This window comes from Rhinopithecus roxellana, chromosome 8 (genome assembly GCF_007565055.1).
Source record: "Rhinopithecus roxellana isolate Shanxi Qingling chromosome 8, ASM756505v1, whole genome shotgun sequence".
Classification (NCBI taxonomy): Eukaryota; Metazoa; Chordata; class Mammalia; order Primates; family Cercopithecidae; genus Rhinopithecus; species Rhinopithecus roxellana.
In genome coordinates, this window is record NC_044556.1 from 13,690,102 (window position 1) to 13,716,968 (window position 26,867).

A 26,867-nucleotide genomic window follows, 5' to 3' on the forward strand; every position below is an offset into this window, starting at 1 on the left:
TCCTAAAATGCTGGGATTTTAGGCACGAGCCGCCACACCTGGCTTTGAAGGAAATTTATGTGGTGTGTGAATTACATTTATTTTTATTTTTGACAAAGGGTCTCACTCTGTCACCCAGGCTGGAGTGCAGCAGTGCAATCATAGCTCACTGCAGCCTCGACCTCCTGGGCTCAAGCAATACTTCCGCCTCAGCCTCCAGAGTAGCTGGGACCACAGGTGTGCACCACCACACCCAGCTAATTTTTGTATTTTTTGCATAGACGTGGTTTCACCTTGTTTTTCTGGCTGGTTTCGAACTTCTGGGCTCCAGCGATCCTCCCTCCTCAGCCTCCCAAAGTGCTGGGATTACAGGCATGAGCCACCACGCCTGGCCATCTCTGAAGCACAGAGGTTAGGAAGCACCTAACCCTGGCTTGTGGTCCTGAGGCTGCGGCTCCTTCAGCTTCCCGACGCTGTGGGACCTCTAAGCCCCCTGAGGCTCCAGGGCGCAGGGGGCTCAGGATACGGCTGTAGAACCACTGACCCCCCACCCTGCTCCAGCCCGTGCTGGGGACTTGGGCACGAATCCTGGCTGCAGCAGGTTCAGGGGCGGCCTCGCACCCGTATGGGGCTTCGCCATGGGGTCCACACAAGGACCCGGAGGCCCTCAGGCTTCGTGCTGTGGCCTCTGTGGTGTTTCCTGGCAAGGGCTGGGCCAGGCTTTGTTGACTTCCTGTGGCTACTAGGAAGAGCTCAATCCACAAAGGAGGAGCTGGGGGTCTGAGTGGACCCAGTGCCCGGCTCAGTGCGGCCACCAGTGCCTCACTGTACCATCTGCTTCCATGAGTGCCTCATCCATCCCTTGGGGCCGGCCCCATCCCCACCCTTACTGGCCTGGACAGATTCCTTGGACTTGGGCCGAGTCTGGTTGGAGGACAGGAGGGAGGAGGAGGCTCTCCCTCAAAGACCCTACCCAGAGGTAGGGGCTGCAGCTAGCTGAGGTTTCCAGCTCCAGATCCTGGCTCCTGGCCCTGGGGCCCGGCATGGGGCAGCACCCTGGGGTCCTCTAGCAGAGTCGGTGGCCCCCAGGTGAGGCCACCCCCTGGGGCCTTGGGGAAGCCTGGAATCTTCTGCTGACAACCCGCCCGGCTGGGTCTCCCTGCTGCCCCTCTGGCCTTATCCTGTGCCAGCTGCCTGCCCGCGCCAGGGGCTGTGGGTCACCTTCCTCGCAAGAGGGGCCTCTGGGCCTGAGCACTCTTCGGACACTCACCCCTCACTCTGGTGCTCTGGCTCACTGTCCACACCCGGCCTCCCCGCCATGCAACAGATGGACCCCAGAGAGATGGGCCTGGCTTCCGAGGCCGGACAGGAAGAGCAGGAAGGGTCGGGGACCTGGGGCTTCTCTCCTTGAGACCCAGGATCCAGTCACCCTGGGTCCAAAGGTGTGGTGTGGACGAGGCGCTCAACCCACCCAGTCTCTTCAGGGCCAAAAGCGGGAAAAGGGGACCCCCCAAGCCCCCCATGCCCACTCCCCAGCCTCCCCCAACAAAACACAGAGAACATCAAATGAGGCGACTGAGGCGGCAGCGGTCGTAACAGGCTGCATTTAGTGGTTTTTTTTTTTTTATGTACAAGAAAAATGAATTTTTTTGTTTTTTTCATCTTTTGTGTTTTTGTGTTTATTACTTTTAAAGCTTCTCCCTCCCCACTCCCAAAAAGTGCATTTTTATCAGTTTTTTTTGTTTTGTTTTAAATCTCCCACACTTTATAAAGACTCTCACATACAGTCTCTGGAATGTCTATCTGTGCTTTGTATCCTGAGGGCGCCGCCCCGCCCCCCATTCAACCAGGCCTGGCCCCTCCAAAGTCCAAGGCACCTCGATTCTGGGCCTGGGGTGGGGTGGGGGGCGGGACCTGGGCATCAGACCCTCGTCCACAGCCTCCAGGCAGCCCCGGCGAGGAATGGGGGTCTCCCCAGCCCCCTCCACCTCCTGGCCCCAGTCCCCCCATCCCCCCATTGTAAATCTATGTATTTAATGCGAGCTAGTCTTAACTCTGAGGTTGTAGCTCCTGGGGCACCCCCCAGCCTCCAGGCCCCTGACCCTGTCCTGCGCCAGCCACCCACCCCCCCCCCCACCTCCGGGAAGGCTACTTCAACTTAAATAACTTTTTAAAATAAAACTGCAAATATAAATATCTTTCTTTCTCAAAAAATAGGATTTTTGCTTTTTTTTGTTGATTTTTAATGTTTTTTTTTTCTTCTGTTTTTCCTTTCATTCTATCTCACCTCCAACCATTCTGGCTGCCTGGACTGTCCCCATCCAGGGAGGGGGCACCCTGAGACCCCTGCCTCAGTGTCACCGCCTGTGAGATGACCGCTCCTGCCACGGCCCCGGGGACTGAATTGTGCAAAGAACCCCGTGCCCCACCTTCCCCACAGCCGTCCACTTCCAGGGGAAGACCCTGGAAGAGGCTGGGGGACCCCCTTTGGAAGGAAGCGAGAAGACAGTGACAGGCCTCCATGGCCACAATGGTGGGGGGTCTCCTGAGCAGACCACCCAGTGGGGGCAGACTTTGGTATCGCCCGCTTGAGTCTGGCTGGCCGCAGGCCCACACCCGTGCCAGGCTGGGCCTGCTCTGGCATTTTACATTCACTGGTTTATCATTTTTTTTTTCATTTTTAAAAATTTTTTTGCCTTTTTTTTTTTTTTTTTTTTTTCCTTAATCTCAAAAGGCAGGGGGGCGTCGTGGGGCAGAGGCAGGTAGCAGCAACAGCTAGTAGCAAAGATGCTTCTCTCTCTCTCTCCTGGGCCCGGCAGGCTGGGGGCCACTGCAGACGGGGGCTCCAGCCCGGCCCCTCCCCGGCCCCCCAGGCGCCCCCGCCTGAAGCCCCGCCCCCAGCCTGGACCTCACTCCCGCTCTCTTGCACACACGCACACACACGTCCACGCAACTTCACCATGAGAATGGAAATAACAATTTCGCATTGTTTTTCTTTTTTTTCTTTTTTTTTTTTTTTTGTACCAGGCAGTTAAAAAAAAAAACACCCCAAAAAAAGAAAACACAAAAAAACCCCAAACAACCAAACAAAAAGCTTTTAGCTGTGTCTTTTCTTATGGAGTCAACACGACCCTCCTCAAATATCATTATTTTTTGTTTGTTTGTTTCCTGAAACGCGAGAATTCAGCAGGTATCTTTGGCAACACTTTATCACGACCTTAATTTAAAGAATAAAAATAAAATCGATTCACGTCTATATACAGTATGTGATTGCGCGGAGTCTGGGGAGGGCGGGGCGGGGCGGGGCTGGGCTGGGGGGGTCCCGGCTCTGGGCCCATGCAGAGGCTGTGGCCCCCAGGACGGGCGGGCAGTTAAGGCAAAGTGGGCGGGCAGGACAGGCAAAGCTGAGTGCGGAGCTAGGAACGAGGGTTTAGTGCAATCCCCGAGGTCTGTGTAAGTGTCGCGGTGGGCCGCAGCCCTTGTTCCTACGGAAGTCCCAGAGGGTTCCACCCCCCAAGTCCGGTCGCCCCCACTGGCCAGGACGACAGCTGTGATTTTAGAGTTGGTTTTATTGCGAGGGGGGGCATGGATGGGTAAAGTGGAAAGAGGGCTCCCCGCTCAGGGGGCCTCTCTGGGAGCTGGGGAGGGGTGTCCCTGGCCTGGGTGTTCAAGCTCCCTGCTCAGCCACGACAGATGGTTTTCTCTCCAGAACAGCTCGCCCTGTGACACTGGGGTGTGAACGCAGCCGGGGTGCTGTCACCCAGCCCCAGGGGAGAGGGGGGATCCTGAGACATTTGGAGGGGGCTGACAGGCTTAAGGGGGGGTGGGAAGGGAACCAAAACCATCCTGTAGAAACAATATGAAAATTGCCTTCTTAAAAAGCTTCCCTTTAAAAATGAAAGAAAAAGAGACGAGAAGATGTGTGTGTCACAGAGAAGGGGTATGGGGAGGTGGGGGCAGGGAGACACCCCCCTTGGTTGGGCATTGACAAGAAGTCTCAGTGCAGCAGAGCGTCTATTTTCAGGGTCCCATGCTAGGCATTGCATATGCAAAAGGGGTGAGGGCATCCTGGCATCTGGCGACATAGTCTCCCCAACCCCGGCCCCTGTCCGTGGCCTGTGGCTCGGTCAACACCGGGCCTTGTAGGAGCCAGAGGTTGGGGGGAGGCAGGTCCCAGCCCCCCTGGATTACAGTCAGTGCCTTTGAGTAAAAAGAGGGGTGCCTGGGGTGGGGGGGGCGGTGGTTCTAAGGCCCTGGAGGTGGGGGGCCCCTGTCACCCACCTCTACAGGGCAGGCGCATCCAAGGTCCAGCTCCTTGGTGGCCATGTGGGAGGATAGGCGTGTTGGAGGATTGGGAGGTTGCCGGGTGGGGATCGGGGTGCTCCGGCTGGAAGGCCCATCCCTGAGCTAGGGAGGAAGAAGGAGAGACCCCGTGGACAGAGACGGCCCTTTGTAGGTCTAGCGGGCACTAAGACCTCTTCACGTCAGAACCAAAAAAGGGGACAGAAAGGGGGGGCGGGGGAAACACAGCACGGACACCCCACAGTCCTGCCTTCGAGGCTGACGTCCGGGGGTGAAGCACAAACACCTCGGGGCGTCTCCCAGGTCCCCTGCGATGGCTTCCTCCTGAACCCCCCTTCTCGCTTTTTGGGGAACAGAAGTGGATTCTACGTTTGTGGTGGGTTTTTTTTTTTATTATTTTGTACAAAAATAAATCGACTTTTAGGAATTTCTTCTGCTCTCGCTCTCTCTCGCTCTCTCTCGCTCTTTTTTTTTTTGTCTTTTCAACTTTTCATAGAAGTTGGTTGTAACTTGTAAACATGTTTTTAAATTAAGAATTAAGATAAAGTGTAGTACCCGTTCCGTTACAAAGTGCCAAGACTTCTAATGTGGTTGGTTGCCTTTTTTTTCCTTCCTTTCGTTTTGTAAAATCTTTTTTTTTTCTAGTTTGTTTTATTGCTTTTGTGACATTGGAATTTGTGGATTTTCTCTCTCTCCCCCTGTCCCTGCCATCACCAGACCCTGGGGTTCCTCTGATCATAACTCTGTTTATCCCACACTGTTGCCTGCTCCTCTGAGGAAAAGTATATTATTTATATATATATATATCTCTCTATATATAAATTTTGTTTTTAAGGAGGAAAGAGAAAAAAAAATCTAAAAAGTGCTTTAAAAATTTGGGAGAGGGGGCTTGGGGGAGAGGACGAAGACAGAAGTTTTCAATCTCCAAACGTGGGGGTCTAGGTGGACCAGGCTGGGGTGGGGGGCGCCCTGAGGGGTGGTCCCTGAGGGTCCCGCCGGTTGTAAGTGCCGTGAAGGAAGGCGGCGGGAGCCCCCCCAGGAGCCATCCTGGTGCCCCACCAGGAACCCCAGTCCGATCTCCTTTCTCCAGGCCTAGAAATAAATAGGTTTGTGTCTCAGTGGCCAGGAGATGTGGGGCGGGCAGGGGGCCGCAGGCAGGGTTGGAGGCAGGGAGGCCATTGGGGAGATGGAGAGGGAGACCCCTCCCTTAGTAAGTGCCCTGAGGAAGGAGGGTGCGGATTGGGGACGGGGGCCCATTTTAACGTCCGCTCAGAGCAGACAGAAATCATTTAAGGTCTTGTCTGAAAGACTCATAGAAACCAGCGAGGGGAGGAAATTAAAAGCCCACCCCAGTACCCCCCCCAGCCCCCCCCACGTCTACCCTCACCCCAGCCCAGGGCCTCGGATCGGGCCCCAGGCCCCATGCCGGGTGCCCAGGGGGCTGTGCGGGGTCTCGGATTCCTTGTGTCCTACAAAAAACCCCAAACCAAGCCCCGAAACCCAGCGATGGGGTGGTGGGGGGAAGGGGAGCCAGGGAGGGCTGGGGCCCCTGTGGAGGGAGAAAAACGTCAGAAAGGAGGGAAATCTGAGAAAGCGCTACCCTAGATTCTGTGACGCGTCATATATATATATCTGTATATATATATATAGATATAGATATCTGTATATAGATAGATTTTCTTTTTTTGTGTTTTTGGGGGGGTGGTGGGTGATTTTTTTTCTCTCTCTCTGTCTCTCTCTCTCTCTCGGGTTTCTGTTTTCTCTTTTTGGTTTTTAGGCGAGTCCGGCTGTGAAGTTACCGTCGGTGGCGGCCCCGGGGCCACCTCCGCTGTCACCTCCTCCACCGGCGCCCGCTACATTCAACCGGCCCAAGCCGTCGGGGCTGGCCACGTCCTCGTCCTCGTCCTCGTCCTTAAAGTGCTTCTCCTGGCCGTTGCGCCGGGCGTCGGGGGAGCTGGGCTGGGCGGGGGCGCCAGGGGTCGCGGTGGCCCCCGGGCTGGGGTCGGGCCCCCCGCCCCGGACGCGGGGCTTGCGGCCGCGGCGCGAGGGGACGCCGTTGCAGCCGTCTTTCTTGAGGTGTCTGTGCAGGTGGTCGGAGCGGACGAAGGTCTTGCAGCAGCTGTCGCACTGGTAGGGGCGCAGGCCGGTGTGCACGCGCATGTGGTTCTTCAGGTCGTAGTTGTGGGCAAAGGCGGCGCCGCACTGCTGGCACAGGTAGGGCTTCTCGCCCGTGTGCTTCCGCATGTGCACCTTCAGCTTGTCCTGCCTGTGGACGGGGCACGGGGCGGGCACGGTCAGCGGGGCCGGGGACCCCCGATCCCCGCCCAGGGACCCACACGGACGCGGCAGGCCCCGGACCGCCCTGGCAGAACACGGACCGTGCACCAGAGGTTTCGGCGCCCCGATGGGGACGGTCCCTTGAAAAACGGAACGAATGGGGGCGACTTCGCATTCTGAACATCTGAAGAGGGGCTTGGACCCCACGTGCTGTGCGGCCTTGGGAAAATGCTAAGCCTCTCTGAACCCAGTTTCCTTTCCTTTTTTAACTTTTTAAGAGACAAGGTCTAGGCCAGGCATGGTGGCTCATGCCTGTAATCCCAGCACTTTGGGAGGCCGAGGAAGGCGGATCACTTGAGGCCAGGAGTTTGAGACCAGCCTGATCAACATGGTGAAACCCCGTCTCCACTAAAAAAAAAAAAAAAAAAAAAAAATTAGCCGGGCATGGTGGCAGGCGCCCGTAATCCCAGCTATTAGGAAAGCTGAGGCAGGAGGATCACTTGAACCTGGGAGGTAGAGGTTGCAGCAGTAAGAGCAAAACTCCGTCTCAAAAAACAAATTTGCCAGGCGTGGTGGTGCAGGCCTATAATCCCAGCTACTTGGGAGGTGGAGGCTGCAGTGAGCCAAGATCATGCCACTGCCTTCCAGCCTCGGTGACAGAACGAGACTGTCTCCAAAAAAAAAAAAAAGAGAGAGAGAGACAGGGTCTGGCTTTGTCCCCCAGGCTGGAGGAGGGCAGTGGTGTGATCACGGTTCCCTGAAGACTCGAACTCCTGGGCTCAAACTATCTCATATATATATATATGTAAGTCTGAGAGATGGGGGTCGAGCTATGTTGCCCAGGCTAATCTCAAACTCCTGGGCTCAAGCGATCCTCTCGCCTCAGCCTCCCAAAGCTCTGGGATTACAGGTGTGAGCCACCGTGCCCGTCCTGAACCCCCTTCCCTACCACAGAAGGAGACAGCGGGCTTCTGCCACTCCATCCTGCCCCTACCCGAGGTAGGACGAAGCCAGCCAGTGCCTGGTGCCTTCATTCATGCCACAGACCTTTGCCGAGTGCCTGCTGAGGGCCAGGCCCTGTTCCAGGTGCTGAAAACACCGCGGGGAACGAGACAGGCAAACATCCCTGCTCTCTTGGGGCTGGCGGTGGCCGAGGTGTTTGGTGACAGATAGGGTGACCAACTGTTCTGGTTTTAGCACTACAAGTCCTGCATCCTGGGAAACCCCCCTCTGTCTGGGACAAAGTGGGGCAGTTGGTCACCCTAGTAACCGAGTCCCCACCCCATGGCACCCAGGACTGCACACTCTCCCCTCACTTCAGCGTCACTCCCCTATCTGGGCTCCACCCTGACATGCAAAGCGTAAGCTACCCGGGGCCTTTGCAGGTGCTATTCCCACTGTCTGGGGCACTTTCTTTTATCCTGCTGGATCTTCACAGTCAAATTTGGGCTCAAATGTCACCTCCTTCCCTAGCCCTGTCTCTATCCTCCTGCCATCATCATCTGACTCTTTTTTTTGAGACTGAGTCTCGCTCTATCTTCCAGGCTGGAGCGCAGTGGCGTGATCTCGGCTCACTGCAACCTCCGTGTCTCGGGTTCAAGCAATTCTCTTGCCTAGCCAGGATTACAGGCCCCTGCCACCACACCTGGCTCATTTTTGTATTTTTAGTAGAGATGGGGTTTCACCATGTTGGCCGGTCTGGTCTTGAACTTCTGACCTCAGGTGATCCACCCGCCTTGGCCTCCCAAAATGCTGGGATTACAGGCGTGTACCATCACACCTGGCTGATTTTTCTATTTTTAATAGAGACAGGGTTTTCACCATGTTGGCTGGGCTAGTCTTGAACTCCTGACCACAAGTGATCCGCCTGCCATGGCTTCTCAAAGTGCTGGGATTACAGGCATGAGCCCCCACACCTGGCTAGTCTCTCTTCCTTCTATTGATTTCCTTATTTCTCCTCTGTCTTCCTGACTGGACCATGAGCCCGGAGATAGCAGGGGTTGGCTGTGACTCGAGGGCCCCTCCCTACCCATCTCGCCCCACAGGGGCAGTGTGGACCCAGCTCAGCCTGGCGCCTTTAGCCTACAAAGGCAGTCACCATATCAGCCCTGGGGTGCCTGTGGCCTAGGTGGCTCCTGAACCCTTGGAATGTGGCCACTCTGAACTGATGTGTGCTGGAAGTGCCAAAGGCACCCCAGCTTTTGAAGACTTGATATGCAAAAGGTGATGTAAAATTGCTCACTGAGGATCCTGCATATTGACTACACATGGAAATGCATCTACTGGGTTAGGTAAAATGTTTCAAGTCACTTTTACCAACTCCCTTTGACTTTTTTTTGAACGGGGTTGTCAGAAAATGTAAAAATATGTAGGTGGCTTGCTGGCCAGGCGTGGTGTCTCATGCCTATAACCCCAGCACTTTGGGAGGCTGAGGCAGGCAGATCATCTGAGGTCAGGAGTTCGAGACCAGCCTGGCCAACATGGTGAAACCCCGTCTCTACTAAAAATACAAAAAAAAAAAAAAATTAGCTGGGCGTGGTGGTGGGCACCTGTAATCCCAGCTACTTGGGAGGATGAGGCAAGAGAATCACTTGAACCTGGGAGGTGGAGGTTGCAGTGAGCTGAGATCGCGCCACTGCACTCCAGCCTGTGCGACAGAGCAAGACTCATCTCAAAAAAAAAAAAAGTAGGTGTCTTGCCTATTCCCATTGCGTGATGCCAATCCATAATAATAAAGTGTACTCTTTCCTGGGATCCAGAGGGCAGGAGGGAGCCCTGGGTCTTAAGAGCCCTGGCTAGAATCTGACCTGTTCCTTGCTGCTGCCTATTGCGCCCCACATCTGAGCTACTTTTGAAAAAAGCTACTTTCTTCCTTGTCACACTCAACAGACTGAGGACTTTTTTAGTGTGGGGACTGGCAAACTCCTATTCATCCCTCAAAGCCCTACCTTGAATGCCCCTCTATCTTTCCTAATTCCCAAAGACCTGGCTCCCCTCTGGGTTCCTCCAGCCCTAAGTCCCTTCCTCTGGGACCAGCTACAGAGCTGGTGTCCCTAACTTTAACCCCTCCTTGGCTCTGTTGCCCTGAGGGTCAAGGCCTGGCTCTGCAACCAGATCCCTACCTTATCTCTAGCCTTGCTGCCCCACTGAAACCAACAGAACATGGTAACTTGCTAACAGAACCCTGGCCTAACAGGTCTGTTACCAACCTCCAGGCCTCTGGTTTACTGATCACCTTCTGCAAAGCCCACGGAGAGGTCTCCAGGCTGCCCCGCCCAGATCTGGCACAGGGCTGGGGTCACAGAGGGGATGGCAGCCACGAGGTTTTTCTAGAACTGTGCAGACTCCCCAGATGAGCCTGGGAGGCCCAGAGAGAGGAAGGGACTTGCCTGGGGCTGCACAGCAGGCTAGAGGGCCACACAGAGGTGGGGTGGGGGCGGAGGTATCCCTAGTTTCATCACCCCGAGCCCCAGCCTGGGTAATTATAGCCCCAGCCACCACAGGCCCCACTTACTCAACGCCCTGCTGTGACTCAGAGGGGCCTCGGGCTCCCAGGCTTTTGGAGGGTGGGGGTGCTGGTGCCCTGGGGAGGGGGGATCCGGGCACGGGGTGGGGGAAAAGAGGAAGCAGGTGGGTCTAAATTGGGGTGGGAGGAAGAGGCCTCAACAATTGTCCCTCTCTAAGCCTCAGTTTCCCTGACTGAGGGGATCAGCCCTGGGTCGGGTGGGATAGCCAGCAGTGCCCGAGTCAGAATGAAACCAGGTCTGTGGCCTGTGGCCTGTGGCCAGGGAGGCAGGGAGGGGGTCACCACCTTCGCTCAGCCCGGTCCCCTCTGCAGACCCCGGTTCTCTGCACCTCACCAAGCTGCTCTTCCTGAGCTCAGAAACGAACCCACAGTGAACCCTGCCTGGAGGAAGAGGAGTCACCCCAAGACCTCCAGTACCCCAACCTCACCAAGGAGGGGCAAGCCACCAGCTACACTGCCTGCCTCCCAAAGTGCCCTTTGCCCCCTGCCTGGCACTCCTGGGTGCCGGAGTCCAGGCCGCACCCTCCTCTCCTGGCCTGCTGGGGAGGGGGCCGAGGTGCTGGGGAGGGGTCAGTCCCAGTTCCTGTACCCATGGGGTGCGGCTGGGAAGCTGGGACAATGGCCTCTTTCTTCAGCCTCGGTGGGCGTGGCTGGGGGAACCCCAGGGCGGGCGGGGGGCAGGGGGTGGTGCTGAGTCACCCGGCCTGGCCAGGTCCCTGCCTGTCAGCCCCCTGCCCCCACCGCTACAGCCGTGGGGATCTACGAGGCCTAGCCAGCCACCTCTGGACTCCTGAGACCACATCGCAAACTGCCCCGACCTGGCCTTGAACTCCTGCTGTTTAGGAACCAAGCCCTGTGGCTCCCACAGGGGCAAGGTGATCTTTCAAGCTGAGCTGGCCTCACTGGCTGTTCCCTCTGCCTGGAACGCCCTTTCCTACAGCTCCTTCGGGTTCCAGCAAGGCCTGTCCCCGGCGCCTAGAACAGGCCTGGCACCAGCAGATGCTTCATAAATGTTGGCTGATTGAAGCAAATTACCCAGGCTCAAGGGAAACTCAGAAACCGCTCAACAGCCTGGGCTCTCCCTCCCTAAGCCTGAGGTTCTATCACCCTCTCCCAAAGCAGAAAAAGAAAAAAATCCAAAAGCGCAGAAGAGAAGAACCAGCCTTCCAGGGAGGAAGAGCGACTGTACCTTCCCGCCCACCTCCCACAGCTCAACCCTGTCCGGCACGCTTTGCATATGACGTGGCTGTCATTTTATGTCTGGCCTGCGCTGTCACCCACCGGGATGTCCACACACAAGGGCAGGGCCTGGTCTAGGTTGTTCTTAACAGGCACGTGGGTTAGGGAAGCGGTGGCTTTGGGCCCAAGAGGTGGGGTGTGTCTGTGTGCGTGCATGTGCATGTATGTCTGTGGGTGCATGTTTGCAATGTCTGCACATATGTGTGTGTATGTCTGTGCATGTACATGTCTGTGTGCATGTGTCTGCGTGCATGCTTCTATGTGCGAGTGGTGTGCATGTGTCTGTGTAGCATGTGTACGCATGTGCGTCTGTGCATGTGTGCGTGTGCACGTGTAGTGCATGTGTGCGTGTGCGTCTGTGCATGTGCAAGTGGCATGCATGTGCGTGTGCATGTGTATGTGCGTGTGTGTGGATGTGTACCTGGCATGCATGTGTCCGCGTGCGTGTCTGCGTGTGCACATGTCTGTGTGTATGTGCATATATGTATCTGCATGTCTGCGTGTCTTGTGTGCGTCTGTGTACGTGGCACGCGTGTCTGTGTGCGTGTGTGTGTCTGTGCGTCTGCGTGCATGTGTGCGTGCGGTGCAGGGAGAGAGGCGCGGAGGGGACTGCGAGTGGCCGATGCCGGGGCAGGGAGCAGGGCGGCGCCTCCCCGCGGCGGGCAGCTCACCTGGTGAAGCGGACCTTGCAGATGTTGCACTCGTAGGGCTTCTCGCCCGTGTGGGTGCGGATGTGCCGCGGCAGCTTGCCGGCGCCCTGGATGACCTTCTCGCAGATGGGGCACTTCTGGAAGGCCTTGGCTCGAATCTTCTTCTCCACCTTCTGCGACCAGGCCGGGTAGACGTCGCCGTCGTGGGCGCCGCTGAAGTACTTCAGGTAGTAGTCCATGACGCCCTTGTCGTCAGCCCGCGACTCGTCGTCGCTGTCCCCCGCCGCGGCCCCCGCCCGGCCCACCGAGGACATCATCTGCTGCAGCAGCGTGCTGGCCGCCAGCCCGTCCACATCGGGCCCGTCCCCGTCCTCGCCCTCGGCTGCTCCCGACAGGAAGCCCGGAGAGTCGCCCGGCTCGGGGGCCGCCTCCGACAGCGAGGCAGCCTCCTCCTCTCCGCCGCGGCCGTAGTGGCCGTTCTGCGTGGCGGCCGGCGGGGCCACCGGCGGCGGAAAGAGACCCCCGGCGGGGGCGTCCTCATCCCGCTCCGGCCACAGACCCGGGTTGCTGTCGCCCTCGTCCCCGTCCCCCGTCGGGGGTCGCTCGGCCGGGGGGCCCGGCCCATAGAAGTCTAAGCCGTTGCAATCGCCCGCGGCCACGGCGGCCACAGCGGCGGCCACGGCCTCCTTGGTGGCATCCAGGTCATCATCGGACGCCCCGAAGGCAGACCACGGGAAGCTGGCGGCGGCGGCGGCGGCTGCGGGGGGCAGGCTGTTCATGGGGTTGCTCTGGAAGAACTCGAGGTACTCCTTGGCGCGGAGGAGGTTGCGCTGATCAATTTGATCTACAAGGTCCAGCTGCCCGGCGTCGGCGCCCGCGTCGGCCGCCAGGATCTGCCGGTCCAGGAGGTCGGCGCACACGTGGCTCACGGCGGGGATCTCCAGCAGGCGGGCGGCGCTGAGGATGTCACCCACGTTGGCCGTGCTGACGGTGAGCGTGGCCGTGTAGGCGAAGTCCATGAGCGCGGTGAGCGCCTCGGCGCTGACGAAGTCGATCTCGTACACGTTCTGCTGGTCCACCACCGCGCCCGACGTGAACAGCTTCTTGAAGTACTGGCTGCAGGCGGCCAGCACCGAGCGGTGCGTGGGGAACTCGCGGCCCTCCACCAGGATCACCACGTCGCACAGCAGGCCCTGCGTCCGCTGCTCGTTCAGCCCACTCAGGATGTCGCTGCTGTGGTCGGGGAACGGGATCCCGATGGGGCCGTCCACGCCGCCGGCCATCTTCCGCGCCGAGACCTGCAGCAGTGGAGGAAGAGGGCGCTCGTGAGTAGGGGTGCGGGGGTTCCTGTGCCCACTGACGAGGGCCCGAGGCCCTTGAGAAGCAGCGCTCCACCCTGCTTCCCCACCCTCGGATTCCCACCTGCACGTAAAGGCGGTCAGATGTCACGCCTTTCCAGCCCAAGCTTCCCCAGCTGTGCACCAAAGCGATACGTGTCCTGCCTCCAGCCTCTTTTCTTTTTTGGTGTGTCTTTAGTAGAGAAGAGCTTTCATCATGTTGGCCAGGCTGGTCTCAAAACCCTGGCCTCGGCCTGGCGCGGTGGCTCACGCCTGTAATCCCAGCACTTTGGGAGGCCGAGACGGGTGGATCACGAGGTCAGGAGATCGAGACCATCCTGGCTAACACGGTGAAACCCCGTCTCTACTAAAAATACAAAAAATTAGCCGGGTGTGGTGGTGCGTGCCTGTAGTCCCAGCTACACGGAGGCTGAGGCAGGAGAATGGCGTGAACCCAGGAGGCAGAGCTTGCAGTGAGCCGAGATGGTGCCACTGCACTCCAGCCTGGGCGACAAAGCGAGACTCCGTCTCAAAATAAAAAAGAAAAACAAAACAAAACAAAACAAAAAACGCTCAAATATCCAACCGCCCCTGCCTCCCAAGGTGCTAAGATTCCAGGCATGAGTCACTGCGCCCGGCCAAGACTCAGTTTTTCATCTGTGCATGAAGATAGCCAGATGTCCTGGCTCCCCAGCCTCAGTTTACCCAGCAGTTCCCAAGGGCAGTCAAATGTCCTATTCTCTAGCCTCAGTTTCCCCAGATGTGCATGAGAATGGTCAGATGTCCTGCCTCCCCCAGCCTGTCTCCCCCGCTGTGCACAAAAGCAATCAGATGTCCTGTCTCCAGCCTCAGTTTCCCCAGCTGTACAGGAAGGCAATCAGGTGTCCCACTCCCAGCCTGTTTCCCATCTGTACACAAAGGCGGCCAGATGTCCTGCCTCTAGCCTCAATTTCCCCAGCTGTGCATGAGGACAGTCAGGTGTCCTGCCCCCCACCAGCCTCAGTTTCCCCAGCTGTGCCCAAGAGCAGTCAGATGCCCTGTTCTGTCTCATCAGCGTGAGATTATACCGGCAAAACCCACACTGGGCGCTTAAGTGTCACAGGCACACTGGCACCACCCCTCCCAGGAAGACCCCCGGGAATGCCTGTTGAAAGGGGACTTTGAGGCCGGGCTCGGTGCTCACACCTGTAATTCCAGCATTTCTGGGAAGGTGAGGTGGGCAGATCACTTGAGGTCAGGAGTTCAAGACCAGCAAACAGCCTGGCCAACATGGTGAAACCCTGTCTCTAATAAAAATACAAAAATTAGGCTGGGTGCGGTGGCTCACACCTGTAATCCCAGCACTTTGGGAGGCCGATGCGGGCGGATCACCAGGTCAGGAGATCAAGACCATCCTGGCTAACATAGTGAAACCCCATCTCTACTAAAAATACAAAAATAGATGGGCATGGTGGCACACGCCTGTAATCCCAGCTACTCAGGAGGCTGAGGCGGGAGAATCGCTTGAACCCGGGGAGATGGAGGGTGCAGTAAGCCAAGACTGTACCACTGCACTCCTGCCTGGGCCACACAGCGAGACTCCGTCTTAAAAAAAGAAAAAAAAAAATCAGCTAGGCGTGGTGGCGCGTGCCTGTAATGCCAGCTACTCGAGTAGGAGGCTGAGGCAGAAGAATCACTTGAACCCGGGAGGCAGAGGTTGCGGTGAGCCTGGATGGAGCCACTGCACTCCAGCCTGGACAACAGAGCAAGACTCCATCTCAAAAAAAATAAAAATAAATAAATAAAAAAAAGGACTGGGCGCTGTGGCTCACACCTGTAATCCCAGCACTTTGTGAGGCCAAGGTGGGCGGATCACATAAGGTCAGGAGTTCAAGACCAGCCTGACCAACATGGGGAAACCTCGTCTCTACTAAAAATACTAAATTAGCCGGGCGTGGTGGCACATGCCTGCAGTCCCAGCTACTTGGGAGGCTGAGGCAGGAGAATCGCTTGAACCTGGGAGGCGGAGGTTGCGCGCCATTGTACTCCAGCCTGGACAACAAGAGTGAAACTCCTTCTTGGATAAATAAATAAATAAATAAGGAAAGGGCACTCCGAGGTGCCACAGGAGCACACAGTAGGTGCTACAGGAGCACACAGTATGTGCTCGAGAAAAGTGCCCTGATTTGAGCCATTTTCCTATTGGTCTGAGCATGGGCTTTGGCCGATACAGAGGGGAGGCCATGCAGTGACCTTTACAAAACACCTACTTTGGCCGGACGCCGTGGTTCACACTTGTGATCCCAGCACTTTGAGAGGCCAAGGCGGGTGGATCACAAGCTCAAGAGATCGAGACCATCCTGGGCAATATGGTGAAACCCCATCTCTAACAAAAAATTAGCTGGGCGTGGTGGCTCACGCCTATAGTCCCAACTACTTGGGAGGCTGAGGCAGGAAAATCACTTGAACCCGGGAGGTAGAGGCTGCAGTGAGCCACCTAGATTGCGCCACAGCACTCCAGTCTAGTGACAGAGCGAGACTCCGTCTCAAAAACAAAAAAACCCACAACAACAACAACAACAACACATAACACCTACTTCCCACCAGTTCCACCCAAACCCCACCAGCAACACCCACTCCATCGTGGGCTGAGGCCACTTGCCCGAAGCCCCCCACCATGAGGACACAGTTGCATCCGAACTCAAACCGGGAGTGGACCTAAGAGCCGACCCCTTGGCCTCCCCAACCCTGACTCCTGCCTCCTGGTGGGGCCTGGTTCTTTTCAGGGGGCTCTGAGTCAGCAGGAAGGGGTGTGGCAGCCCAGGCATAGGGACCCAGTGCCGAAACCCAGACGAGGTCAAGGCCATCGTGGGTGTGCCCCGTCCGGGCAGGGCCAGTGGCTCTGCAGGCTAAACCCCTTCCTGCCCCTCAGATCCCCCAGCACAGGGCTCAGCCCTAGCTGTAACAGAGACCAGGCTGTAGCCCCGGAAGAGCAGGGAGCTGGGGGAACCCCTATCCACCTCCTGCCTGCCCACAGGCCTGCCTGGCAGCCCCTCCTCAACTCTCAGCCACCCCAGCTGAGCTGTTCAGTCTCAGGTAAGGCCTTGGCCCTCTCTGGGCCTCAGTCTCCCTATCTGTCAAATGGGCAGAGGTTTCGGGCAGCGCCGGGCCCTGGGGGGACTGTGTCTGTCCCACCCCTTTCTCCCCCTCCCTTTTTTCCGCCTTCCCCTCGGCTGTGACTCATCCACCCACTCAGAGCTTGTGCAACCCTCTGGCCCCTGTCCCCACCCCTCCGCCCTCTCCTGGGAGCCCCCGGCTGCCCCGAGTCACCCAGCACAGCTCACATTCCTCCAGGCCGGCCGGTGGCTCTCGGGCCAGAGCCTCTGGGCAAGGCCCCTGGGGAGAGGGCCTGAGCCGGGCCTTTCACAGCCTCCTCCAGGCCACCGGACCCTCCTGTCCCCCAGCCCGGCAGCCCAGGCAGGCTCTGACGCTGACGGGCTTGAGCCAGGCCCCACGAGGGAGGCACGGTGTCGGTCCAGCCGGACCCAAAGCCCGGGGCCCTCAGCGTGAGGCCTGAGCTGCCGGGCGACACAGAGGCCTTTGTGAGCTTACTCAGTGCCACCACGCTCCCCAGGCCCCTCCACCCGCCTTCCTTCCCTCCTTCCAGCCTCGGCCCAGGGCCCAGCTGCTCAGCGCCCCCGTCCACTCCGAGGCCTGTGGTGGGGCGGTGGGCTCAGATGTGGCTGCTGGGAGCAGGGAGGGCAGGAGGGGGGCGACCCCACCCAAGGCTCAGTCCTAGGAAGCCTCTGAGGAGCCCCCTTCGGTGGTGTCCACCCCCTGCCACCATCTGCCGTCTGGCCCCGGGCCGCGGGGAGCGCGTGAGCAGATGGAGCTCCGGATCAGACGGGCCCGGGCCCTCCTGCCCACCCCTGCATGGGGCAGACCTCTGACCCAGGCCACCAACGCCCCAAGATGGCCACCCCAGGTCTGCTGGGCCACTCTTCCCCTCAGGTGACCAAGGCCCCCGCTGTGGAGTGGCTGGGAGGTATCTTTTCCTGGGTCCTGGAGGATGGGCCCAAAATAATCCAGGTGGCTGAGCCACCTCCCGGAGACCCCACCAGTGTGAAGACTCCATCTCCAGGTTGGGTCCGGGGGTCCCAGTCTCTGCCCTCTCCAGCCTGGGACCCTGTCTTGGGCCCCTATCCCCCCCTATATATCACTGAGGCCCTCTCTCAAAGCAGTCAGGCCCCGGGTGATGTCAGCCAAGGAAAGCCCCCATGAGAGGACCATGGCCACGTTTTACAGATGAGAACGCCGGGGCCCAGAGAGGCCTGCAGCCTAAGGATGCCTGGCAGGGCTGACTCCCAGGGGCTGGGGGCCAGAAAATGATGGAGGGGCCGGCCCCCCACCCACTCAGGCCCTGCCCTTACCCTGGAAACTAAACTCACTCTGAGACAACTGACCCACACCCTCATTCAAGGAACACAAGCCACCTGCTGGCCACGCCCTGCGCCACTGCCCCCACCTGGGCCTCCTGGAGGCCTCCCCTAAGGAAAAGGCCAAAGACCTTCCCTCCGTGACGAGAAAGGGGGAGGCCGGGCCCAGGCAGAGCACCCTCAGGGGGGCTGCAAAGTCTTGGCAATAGAAAGTCCCCAAGTGCTGAAGCCCCACTGTGCGCCCGACACACGGTACACGCCTCCGGAGGTGGCGGTTTCATCCCCTCCTCTGGGAAGCCCCGGCCGCATGCCAGCCAGGTTCCCACCCCTGCCGGCCAGGGTCCCCTGGGCTCGGCCCACACCCACCCGGGGCCCCATCTTTCATCACAACTCCTCCCCCGCGCTGGCCTCCGTGGGATTTCCGGGGCTGCTCGGTGCTGACTCGGCGGCCGAGGGGCAGGCCCTGGCAGGCCCCTCCTGGGCTGGAGGTGGGGCGCCCTCCTCCCGCTGGGCCACTCCCAGGGAGGGCGGCGCACAGTAGGGGCGCAGCAAACTGCTGGATAAACCAGAGACAGCCCACGCCCGGGCCCGCCCAGCTGGCTGCAGGGCATACTCAGAACTAGGGGGCGGTGCAGCCTACCAGTCCCACCTCCCACCTAACCTAAGGGTCACTTGCTGTAGTGTCTGTCAAGAGCCACGACACCCAGGCCGCATTTTGGCCTCCTCTGTGCTCCCAAACTAACTGGGCACCTTCACTTCGTCTTCCCAGGTCCCTGAGAGGCTCAGAGAGGTGAGGTGGTCCAGTCGAGGTCACACAGCAGCCCTCTGACCTGGGCGGCTGCCACTCCCAGCTCTGCTGGGGATGTGCCGTGAGCGCGGAAGCTCCCTGACATGGCTCAGGGAGTAGCAGGTGTCGCCCAGGAAGGACCCCGGCATCCCGAGACGGGCATCCCAGCACAGGGAGCATCAGGAACTGAGGCCTGGAGGTGGGCGACAGGGGAAGGGGGACCGGCTGAGAGGAGGCTGCATCGCTAGTGCAGGGTGTGGGAGCCAGGGGCCTCCCCAAGGTCACATGACAAGGTGAGGGCTAGGCAGGTAACTGCCACCCGCCACCTTCCCCAAGGCCACTTCCTGGAGCAGGGGGCTGTCTAATGAGGGGCCCAGGGCCCCCACCCAACCCTCTGCCCAGGGAGAGCAGAGAACGAGGCCAAAGGGACCTCTCACCCCTCCTACGTGCTGCACAGAACAGCTCGGGTTCAAGCCTCGGCTCCCCCACCTCCACGCTGTGTGACCTTGGGCAAGATGCGAGACCTCTCTGAGCCTCTCTCCTGGGGGATGGGGGTCGTGACAGTGGAAAGGGGCCCCCCACTGTGGTCAGGGTCCCCGCTCACATCCATTCAGCAAACTTAGCCCAGGGACCTACTGCGCGCCAGAGCCAGTCCCCAAAACACATCGCCAGGCTGTTCACTGCCCCTCACGGATGGGAACTTTGCTCCTGAATGCTATTCCGGGAATTCAGTCCCCTCCTCACCTACCAAGGGAGTGAGTGGTGGGGTCTGAGGAGGAAGCTGGAAGGGGAAACCAGGCTCAGAGAGGGTGGGCGGCCAGCCCAAGGTCACATTGCAGGCCTGGTGTGCAGGTGCGGCTGCCAGGCCCGCACCCGGCAGCCCCCGCCCCCTCCCCGCCCAGAAGCCTGTGTTGCAAGGTTAGTCCCGACGGGTAACCCCGCCCTGACCTGGTGCCAAGCCCCGCCTGGCCCAGTCCTCGGCCTGGGTTTAATGGGACAGGAATGCAGTGTCCCGATCGGGGGGCACCAACGGCCTGGGGTGGCTGCCAGCTGCCAGCCCGCCCCCTGCCCGCCTGCCCTCGCCCGCAAGCCTCCCTCTGGGCCAGACATGGAGCAAACAGGCCCTCGGCCATTTTACGTATCCATTTATTGCCCTAAATGGGGAGGGGCTTCCTGCCCGGGACTTAAAGGGCCAGAGGCAGGAAGGCGGCGGGGGCCCAGTGGGAAGTGTGACGGCGGGGATGGGGGCAGCGATGAGGAGGCCAGAGGGATCCTATCTGACGCCCAACTCATGGGTGGGACTGAGGCCCACCCTGTTCCCACACTCTGAGGTGTCATGGGCCAGGAAGCCCAGACTGCAGCCCGAGCCCAGGTTCCAAGAGAAAGCTTCACAACTTGACAGTGGAGGGGCTGAGCTTCCCGTCACTGGGGGCAAGCAAGGCCAGACTTTCAGAAGCCCATCCTTGTCCACCCTGCCATCAGCCCAGGCTGCACCTGCTTAGCCGAGATGCCTGTGAGAGGCCGGGGTGACCTCTCTCTCCCTCCCCTGAGGGAGGCCTGCTTGTCACCTGGAGATACCTGCCCCACCCCCACCCTCTCCTGAGCAGGTGGAAGGCTCAGCCTGGGAGGCCGGCGGCCTGCAGAATCCGGCCGGATCCTTCTCTCAGGCATCCTGATAGGTGGGATGGGCCTTGTTTTCCAGTCAAACCAGAAAGGCGTGGGTGGCGACACTTCCACTGAGTGGCCGTCCACAGCCTGCTGGGGGGACAGATGGAGGGGCCGGTCCTTTGGCCACGCTCCTCCCGAGCGCCGGATTCTCTGAGGGGCGCCTTCTGCGCTTTGGGGCTCTGGATTCGGTGCTGGGGGCCCAAGGGCCAGAGCCGCGCCTCCGAGTACCTGGGGGAGGCTGGGCCTCGATAATCTCCCCAGAGACCCACGGTATGCGCCGGCACCCACAGCGCTGGAAGGCAGGATCTGTGTCCGTGCCCCATTTTGCAGATGGGGAATGGGATCAGAGAGGGGGAGCAGCTTGGCCAGGGTCACACAGCAGAACTGGAATTTGAGGCCGTCCGTCTGGCTCCGGCCTGCCTGACTAGTCCTCCCACAGCTCCTTTCATCCCCTTTCCTGGCCCCCGGATACCAGCAGGAGATGAAATCCCCCTACCCTGGGGGCTGAGAGGAAGGACGGCTTATTCTCATACCCTCAGAGTCGCCTTGCAAGGGAGCCCGGGGCAGGGCTGGAGTCCAGCTGACATGGGCCGCACAGGGAGGGGCCTCTGCCCCTGCAGCTCTCACGACAGCTCCCCATGGGCCTGACATAGTTTATAGCAGTCGCTCAACAAACATTCCCAAGGACCCAGTAAGCGAACCCTCTAGGGCTGACGACCATCTCCCCACTGTACCAATGGGAAGACTGAGGCTGGCAGAGAGGGGGTGACTGCCCGGGGTAGGCCCAAGGGCTGGGCTGGGATTGGACCATGCTCACCCCCACCCAAGCTCGTTCCTCTGGTCCTTGCTGCCCAGGGCTACTGCAGGGCGGTTTATGGTCTGGCAGGTGACAGGTAAGGGGGCAGGTGTCTCACGCAGCTCTGACCCACACCCCACACTCAGGTCTCCGCCATGCCCTGAGCTGACCTGGGAGTTTCCGCCACAGAGGAGAAAAGACAACACGGGTGACTTTGCAGGCACCAGCTGGGGGACCCTCCTCAGTCCCATGCACACAGTGCACCCAGGCTGCAGGGGTCACGGGGCTCGTCCAATGTCGCAGAGCAAGTGTGCCGGCATTCCAACCCCAGGAGCCCTCCTTGGAGCATCTGGGCTGCGGAGGGCCGGCTCTGGTGAGGTGACCTCGGTCTCCTCTGGTCGTAAAACCCAGAGCCCTGCTCGGCAGGATTGGAGAGGGGCCTCGTACGCACGTGTGCCAGCAAGGGCCTGCCTGGTGATGCAGGGAGGCGAGAGGGCTGTGGCTCGTGCTGTGTGACCTTGGGAGCCATGCTGGCCCTCTCTGAGCCTCAATGTCATCTTCGGACACAGGGTTTAATAAGCCTGTGTCGGTGACGCTCCATTTGCAGGCAGGTGCCTGCAGTTGAGCCTCTACTGCCAACCTCTGGCCCTGCTCAAAGACAGGTGGGCAGGCGCCCCTCCGCCACCACACGGAGGGAGGAGACTTTGGACAGGCCCCGAGCTGGAAGGATGGTGCACAGGGGGCAGCTCTGACTCCACCTGGGTGACCTTGGGCCGCTCTCTGCTTCCCCTTACACCTCAGTCTCCCCTGCCCAGCACCAGCACCTGCTCCGAGGCTTGCTCTAACCTCCGGAGTTTCCAAGCTCACATGCGACCTCCCCTCCTGGCCTCAGTTTCCTCCTCCTATGGCAATGGGGATCTGCCACCAGGTGGACCCAGCTATAGGTCAGAGGGACTCAAGGGAAGAAAACAAACAAACAAACCCAGCAGGGACTGTGATCACCCCAGGAACCTTCCCCACCAGGCCCCAGACTGTGCTCTGCCTCGGCCAGGCCTCAGTCTCCCGCACAGAGCAAAGGACCCATCCACCGCCTGCGGCCGCCCGCGGGCCTCTGCCGATGCGTGGCTGCCCGCCCGGGCCCGGGTGCTGACTGGCCGTCACGCAGCCAATCGGAACTGAATAATAAATACCCCCCGGACCGACCCACGGATTAAAATGTCACTGTCCCGGTTGGCTCTTCTTTCCTTCCTTAGACTTCGCTTTTACAGCGGCCGGCTCCTGCCCCCCCTTCTCCCCCAGGCTCTGTCTCCACAGCGATGGCTGGTGGTAAACAGAGGCCCCGGCCTCGCCGATAGGTGCTCTCGGGGCCCCGTGGGGGGTGGCCCTCGGGGACAAACGCCCCCGGCCTGAAGCCCTCAGGCTCCCGCAGCAGCAGGGCTGGGCCTAGGCCTGGCCTGGCCTGGGCCCCTGCCCCAGCCTGGCCTCCCCGGGACCTCTCCCAGACCAGCTTGCCAATAGGAAGTGATCGGCCGGTGGTGGGGAGGCACCCACAGTGTGGGAGCGGCACGCTCAGGGTTACGCCCTGGTCCAGTTCTGGGGTTGGGGTGGGGGGGCTGACACGGAATCCCGACGCCCTCTCCGGAGGCAGCTGGCAGGGAGGTGGGGGGGCCCAACGAGCTCGCCACCCATGGGTGAGCCAGGTGGGTACCGCGGGTGGCAGGGGCACCAGCACCTCTGTGACTTCCGCCGCCTGGCTAGGGGGGAGAGGAGTTGCTGCCTCCCCCCGCCTCGCCGCCAACTCCTGGCTGCATTCCGCCAATATTTAGTGGGCGCCGACTGGGTGCCCGGGCCCCGGTGGACAGCACCCTCCCGCCGCGGCCCACCGTGCGCCCCCGCCAGCCAGCCCGGGCAGCGCCTCCCAGAACCCGCAGAGGCCCGGGCCCTGGGGGGGCACCCGCTCCTGCGCTCGGCGCAGCCCCCGGCCAGGCTCCCAGGCCCGGGGGGACTGGGTCTCCCGCCCGGGAGGTAGGGAGCGGGAGGGAGGGGGCCGGATCCCACCAGCTCCCCCCTCCCCTGCCCAGGCTCAGGCTTCGCACGTGGTGGTGGCGTCAAGGGGAAGGAGGGGGGGTCTGGGCCAGAGGAGACGGGGTCACGCGCTTTGGGGGCGCGGACGGGGGGGACTGGGGTGCTCTCTCCGCCCCCTCCCACGGGTCGGAGCCGGACGGCCGTCCGGGCAGGGCGAGGGGCCAGGCCGGGCCCCCCACCCGGGGCTGAGTCAGGCCCGGGCGGGGGCAGGAAGCGGCCCCCTCCCCCGCCCTGGCCGCAGCGCGCGGCCCCCGCTCGGCCCGCGGGCCCCCGCCGCCTCGCCCGCGCGGGGGGCTCCTACCTCCTTCCCGGGGCAGCGGCGAGGGGGCCCGGCCCCGGCGGCGGCGGTGGCGGCGGCTGCGGCTGGGCTGGCTCCCTCCGAGGGGCCGGGAGGCGGCAGTGAGCCTGGCCCCGCGCCACCCCCCGCCGCCGGCGGCCAATCCCCACCCGGGCTGGGGGGAGGGCGATGCAAATTACCCCGGATCTGGGTCCGCCCGCCCGCCTCCCCCACGCCCGGGCCCGGCCTGCGCTAGGCCGCGCATCCCCGGGCTCGCCTGCACCGCGCGGCCGCCCGGGCCGCCGCCCTCCCCGGGGAGCGCGGGGAGGGTGACCCCCCCCACGGACGGGGGGCCGAGGGGAGGGGGGCTGGGGACGGTTACACAACCAGGCGGGGAGGGGCCCCGGGGCGGGGAGGGGGCCGGCCCGCGGGCCGCGCAGCCGGAAGCCGGGACCGCCACCGGCCCCCGGCGAGGGGAGCCCGGCTCCAGGCCCCGCCCCCGGGCCGGCTGGCCCCGCCCCAGCGCCGCGCCGCGCGATTGGCCCTCGCCCATTGGCTCTCCGGCCTGCCGCTCACCGCCCCTCCTCCGCACCGCCCCTACCCGCGGGCCGCGGCGGGCTGCCGGCGCGGGGCACCCTGGGACTTGTAGTCCAAGCCGCTTGCCTCCTGCCGGCTGCAAACGGCGAGGGGACTACGACGCCCAGAGGTCCCCGCGGTCTCGCCCGCCCACCCGAACACCCCACCCCTTCCCCCTCCTTTCCAAAGCCCCCCTCCCTGTTTTTTCAGCCCCCTCCCCCCCATCCCCCATGGAGCTCAATCCTGGCCAAGTCCAACGTATGCACGCAGCACCGAATAGGCCCCCGGGGGGCGAGAGCGCCCCTCGTCTTCAGCTGGAAACTTAGCAGGCGACGCGCCCCCCTATGTCCCCACGCCGGCTCCCCCCACCCTCAATGCAGCCCTGCTTCCCCTCCCCCGCTCCCCGCGCGCCTGGGAGCCCCGAAAAGCCATGCACCCGGGTTGGGGGGGGGCTGGCGCACAAGCCCATGCACTTAGCCCCCAATCTCCCCTTCCCGGGCGGCACCCCCTCCCCGCGCTCGGGATCCAGGGCGCCTCCAGCCTCCGGGCAGCTGCCAACCACCCCTTCCTCTGAAACTTGGGGGAACGTCCCCGGCCCCCTGGATCTCCCCTTCCCGAGGGGGCAGCGGTGGGCGCAGCGACCCCCGCTCGTCCCCGCCCTGCACTCCGTGCCGCGGGCCGCGCCGGGCGCTGACTTACCTCGCGGGGCCGGGCCGGGGCGCGCGGGGCCGGGGCCCGGAGTTGGGACTGGGCTCCCTCGGCCGCTCGCCTCCGGGGTCCGCGGCGCTCGCTCTGCCCGCGTCGCGCTGCCCTGGTCGCTCCCTCGCGCGGCGGCGGCGGCGTCACTGCCCCTACAGTAACTGTACAGTACAGCCAAAGCCCCGTATGATGCTCGCGACTCCCTTCCTGGTTTCTCCGAGGGCAAGAGGGGTCCTCCCTTGTCTTAAAGGTGCCGCAGCCGCCGGCCCCCCCACGCCCAGCCCGCCCCCCCCCCAGCCCGGCCTCGGAGGCCAGAACAGGCTCGGCAGGTCCCCTCTTGCCACGTCTCTGCCCTCCCGTGGGGCTTCGCCCGCTGCGCCGGGGAGACCGGGCTGTTATTAGGTTTTGTCAAGTGGGGGGGGGTCCGGCCCGCCCCGGCGCGCCCCCCCGCCTCTGACCTCTCCGCCCCGCCGCGCGGCGCCGTGCCAGCTTGCCAGCTTATCTGGCCCCAGAGCTCCCCGGGGCGCGGGGGGAGCGGGCCCCCCGGGGTGGAGGGGGGTAGGGGCCTCCAGATAAACAGGCCCCCAGCCTCTGCGCAGGGGCGGGGTGCGGGGGGGCGCGGGCTGTGCCCCCGACGCCCGGGGCGTGGCAGGATGGCAGCGGGGGCGGGGAGCGCGGTGCGCACAGCGAGGAGCGACGCGGGCGTGTGGGTCGCGCGGCCCGGGCTGCCGGGGGTGGGTGGGGGGCGAGGCGGTGGGCCCCCCCGCAGGCCAGATGCTGGGCCTCCCCGGGCCTCAGTGGGACTTGCCGCGCCGGGGACCCCGGGGGGTGGCCTTGCCAAGGACGGCTCGGGTCCGCGGGGCTCCCGGGTCCCTAAATGAAACCACCAACCTGCCCTCCCGCGATTATATAAAGGAGTCGCCTCCACCCCGCTGCGCTAGGGGCGTCAGCGGGGGAAGGGGTTGGCGAGGGGCGGGGAGGGCGGTTGTTTTCCCGGCTTCGCGAGTTCCCCCACCCGGCTGCGGGCCGCGGGGCGGGACGGGGACCGGACCCTGGACGCCTGGGTCCGCGCGGGCTGCTCCTTGGCACAAGGGGGTCTGCATGACTCGCGAGGGGCGGAGGTGGGAAGTGGGGAGGCGTCGGCCCAGCTCTTGCTTTTTTTTTCCCCTGTCCGTTTCTCCCACTTCCTCCCCGGTCGTGGGAGAGGTCCGGCGGGGGACGGGGAAGGGGGAGGAGGGCACGAGTGGCGAGAACGTCCTGGCCCGGCCCGGGGAGGGCTGGCTGGTGCGACCAGGCGCCTGGGGGGCTCCGGGACTCAGTTTCCCCTTCCTCATTCCTCCGGACCGGGAGTGCTGACAGTTGCTTTAGCTGCCGTTTACTGAGCACTTATCCAGTGGGTGACCCTGTTCCGGTGCTCACTGTGCCTTCATTCTAACCTAATCCCAGGGTCATTATTATGTTTTATTAGTATTTGTCATTCTTAGTACCAACACCACCTGACAGCGGGAACTACCACCGGTCTGGGTGTAGTGTACCCAGCCTGTCCTCTGACTTCAAAGCCTCTCCTGCGCGAGACACAGTTTATAACTTCTTCGCACAATTTATTAAAAGCGCCTTTCAACACCCAAACGGGTTGAATTGGCTTTTGTAATAATCTGGCTACGAGGGGAAACCCGGGAGGGCCCCCCGGAGGGGAAGTGGACTGTCTCAGGACTCGCAGCCTGAAACCAGCCGAGTAGGTGGGAAGGGACCCAGGGAGGGGTCGCGTGGATCTAGGGTGAGGGTGTCACCCGGGGACTTTGCTCCAAGGACCCTGCCTTGGATAGAAGCCCTTCTTCCTTCAACCACCAGCCATCAGCCTGGGGACCAGGAGGCCACGCTGAAGCACGGATTCTTCCCAGATCCCACTGTTGTGTTTGGATTTCTGCAAATGATGCCCGGGCCTTTTTTTTTTTTTAAGGCAGACTTGTTCTGTTGCCCAGCCTGGAGTGCAATGGCACGATCTTGGCTCACTGCAACCTCCGCCTCCCCGGTTCAAGCAATTCCCCTGCCTCAGCCTCCTGAGTAGCTGGGATTACAGGCACCTGCCACCACGCCCAGCTAATTTGTGTGTGTGTGTGTGTGTGTGTGTTTAGAAGAGACAGGGTTTTGCCATGTTGGCCAGCCTGGTGTCCAACTCCTGACTTCAGGCAATCCACCTGCCTTGGCCTCCCAAAGTGCTGGGATTACAGGTGTGGGCCACCGTGCCTGGCCT

The 26,867-nt window shown here is 61.5% G+C and overlaps 1 protein-coding gene across 4 annotated transcripts; it reads right to left on the reverse strand.

Moving 5' to 3' along the window:
* Positions 1 to 1,647: 1,647 nt before the first annotated feature.
* On the reverse strand, positions 1,648 to 25,247 carry ZBTB7A (zinc finger and BTB domain containing 7A). Of its 4 annotated transcripts, none has more exons than XM_030935699.1 (3): positions 25,072 to 25,247; positions 11,995 to 13,271; positions 1,648 to 6,547 (listed from the first exon to the last, which is right to left on the reverse strand). In XM_030935699.1, exons 2-3 carry the CDS (start codon positions 13,254 to 13,256, stop codon positions 6,055 to 6,057), a joined length of 1,755 nt encoding a protein of 584 aa, XP_030791559.1. In that variant the 5' UTR covers positions 13,257 to 13,271; positions 25,072 to 25,247; the 3' UTR covers positions 1,648 to 6,054. The 4 variants fall into 4 exon arrangements, with proteins under 4 accessions (XP_030791559.1, XP_030791556.1, XP_030791557.1 ...); XM_030935696.1 differs by lacking the exon at positions 25,072 to 25,247 and adding an exon at positions 24,614 to 25,046; XM_030935697.1 differs by lacking the exon at positions 25,072 to 25,247 and adding an exon at positions 23,363 to 23,660.
* Positions 25,248 to 26,867: the final 1,620 nt, after the last annotated feature.

Coding starts and splice junctions, on each gene's coding strand:
- ZBTB7A (XM_030935699.1), bottom strand. CDS start 13,256: ATGGCCGGCGGCGTGGACGGCCCCATCGGGATCCCGTTCCCCGACCAC. Junction 6,548..11,994: donor TGCAAGGTCCGCTTCACCAG/GTGAGCTGCCCG, acceptor CCCCGTCCACAG/GCAGGACAAGCTGAAGGTGC.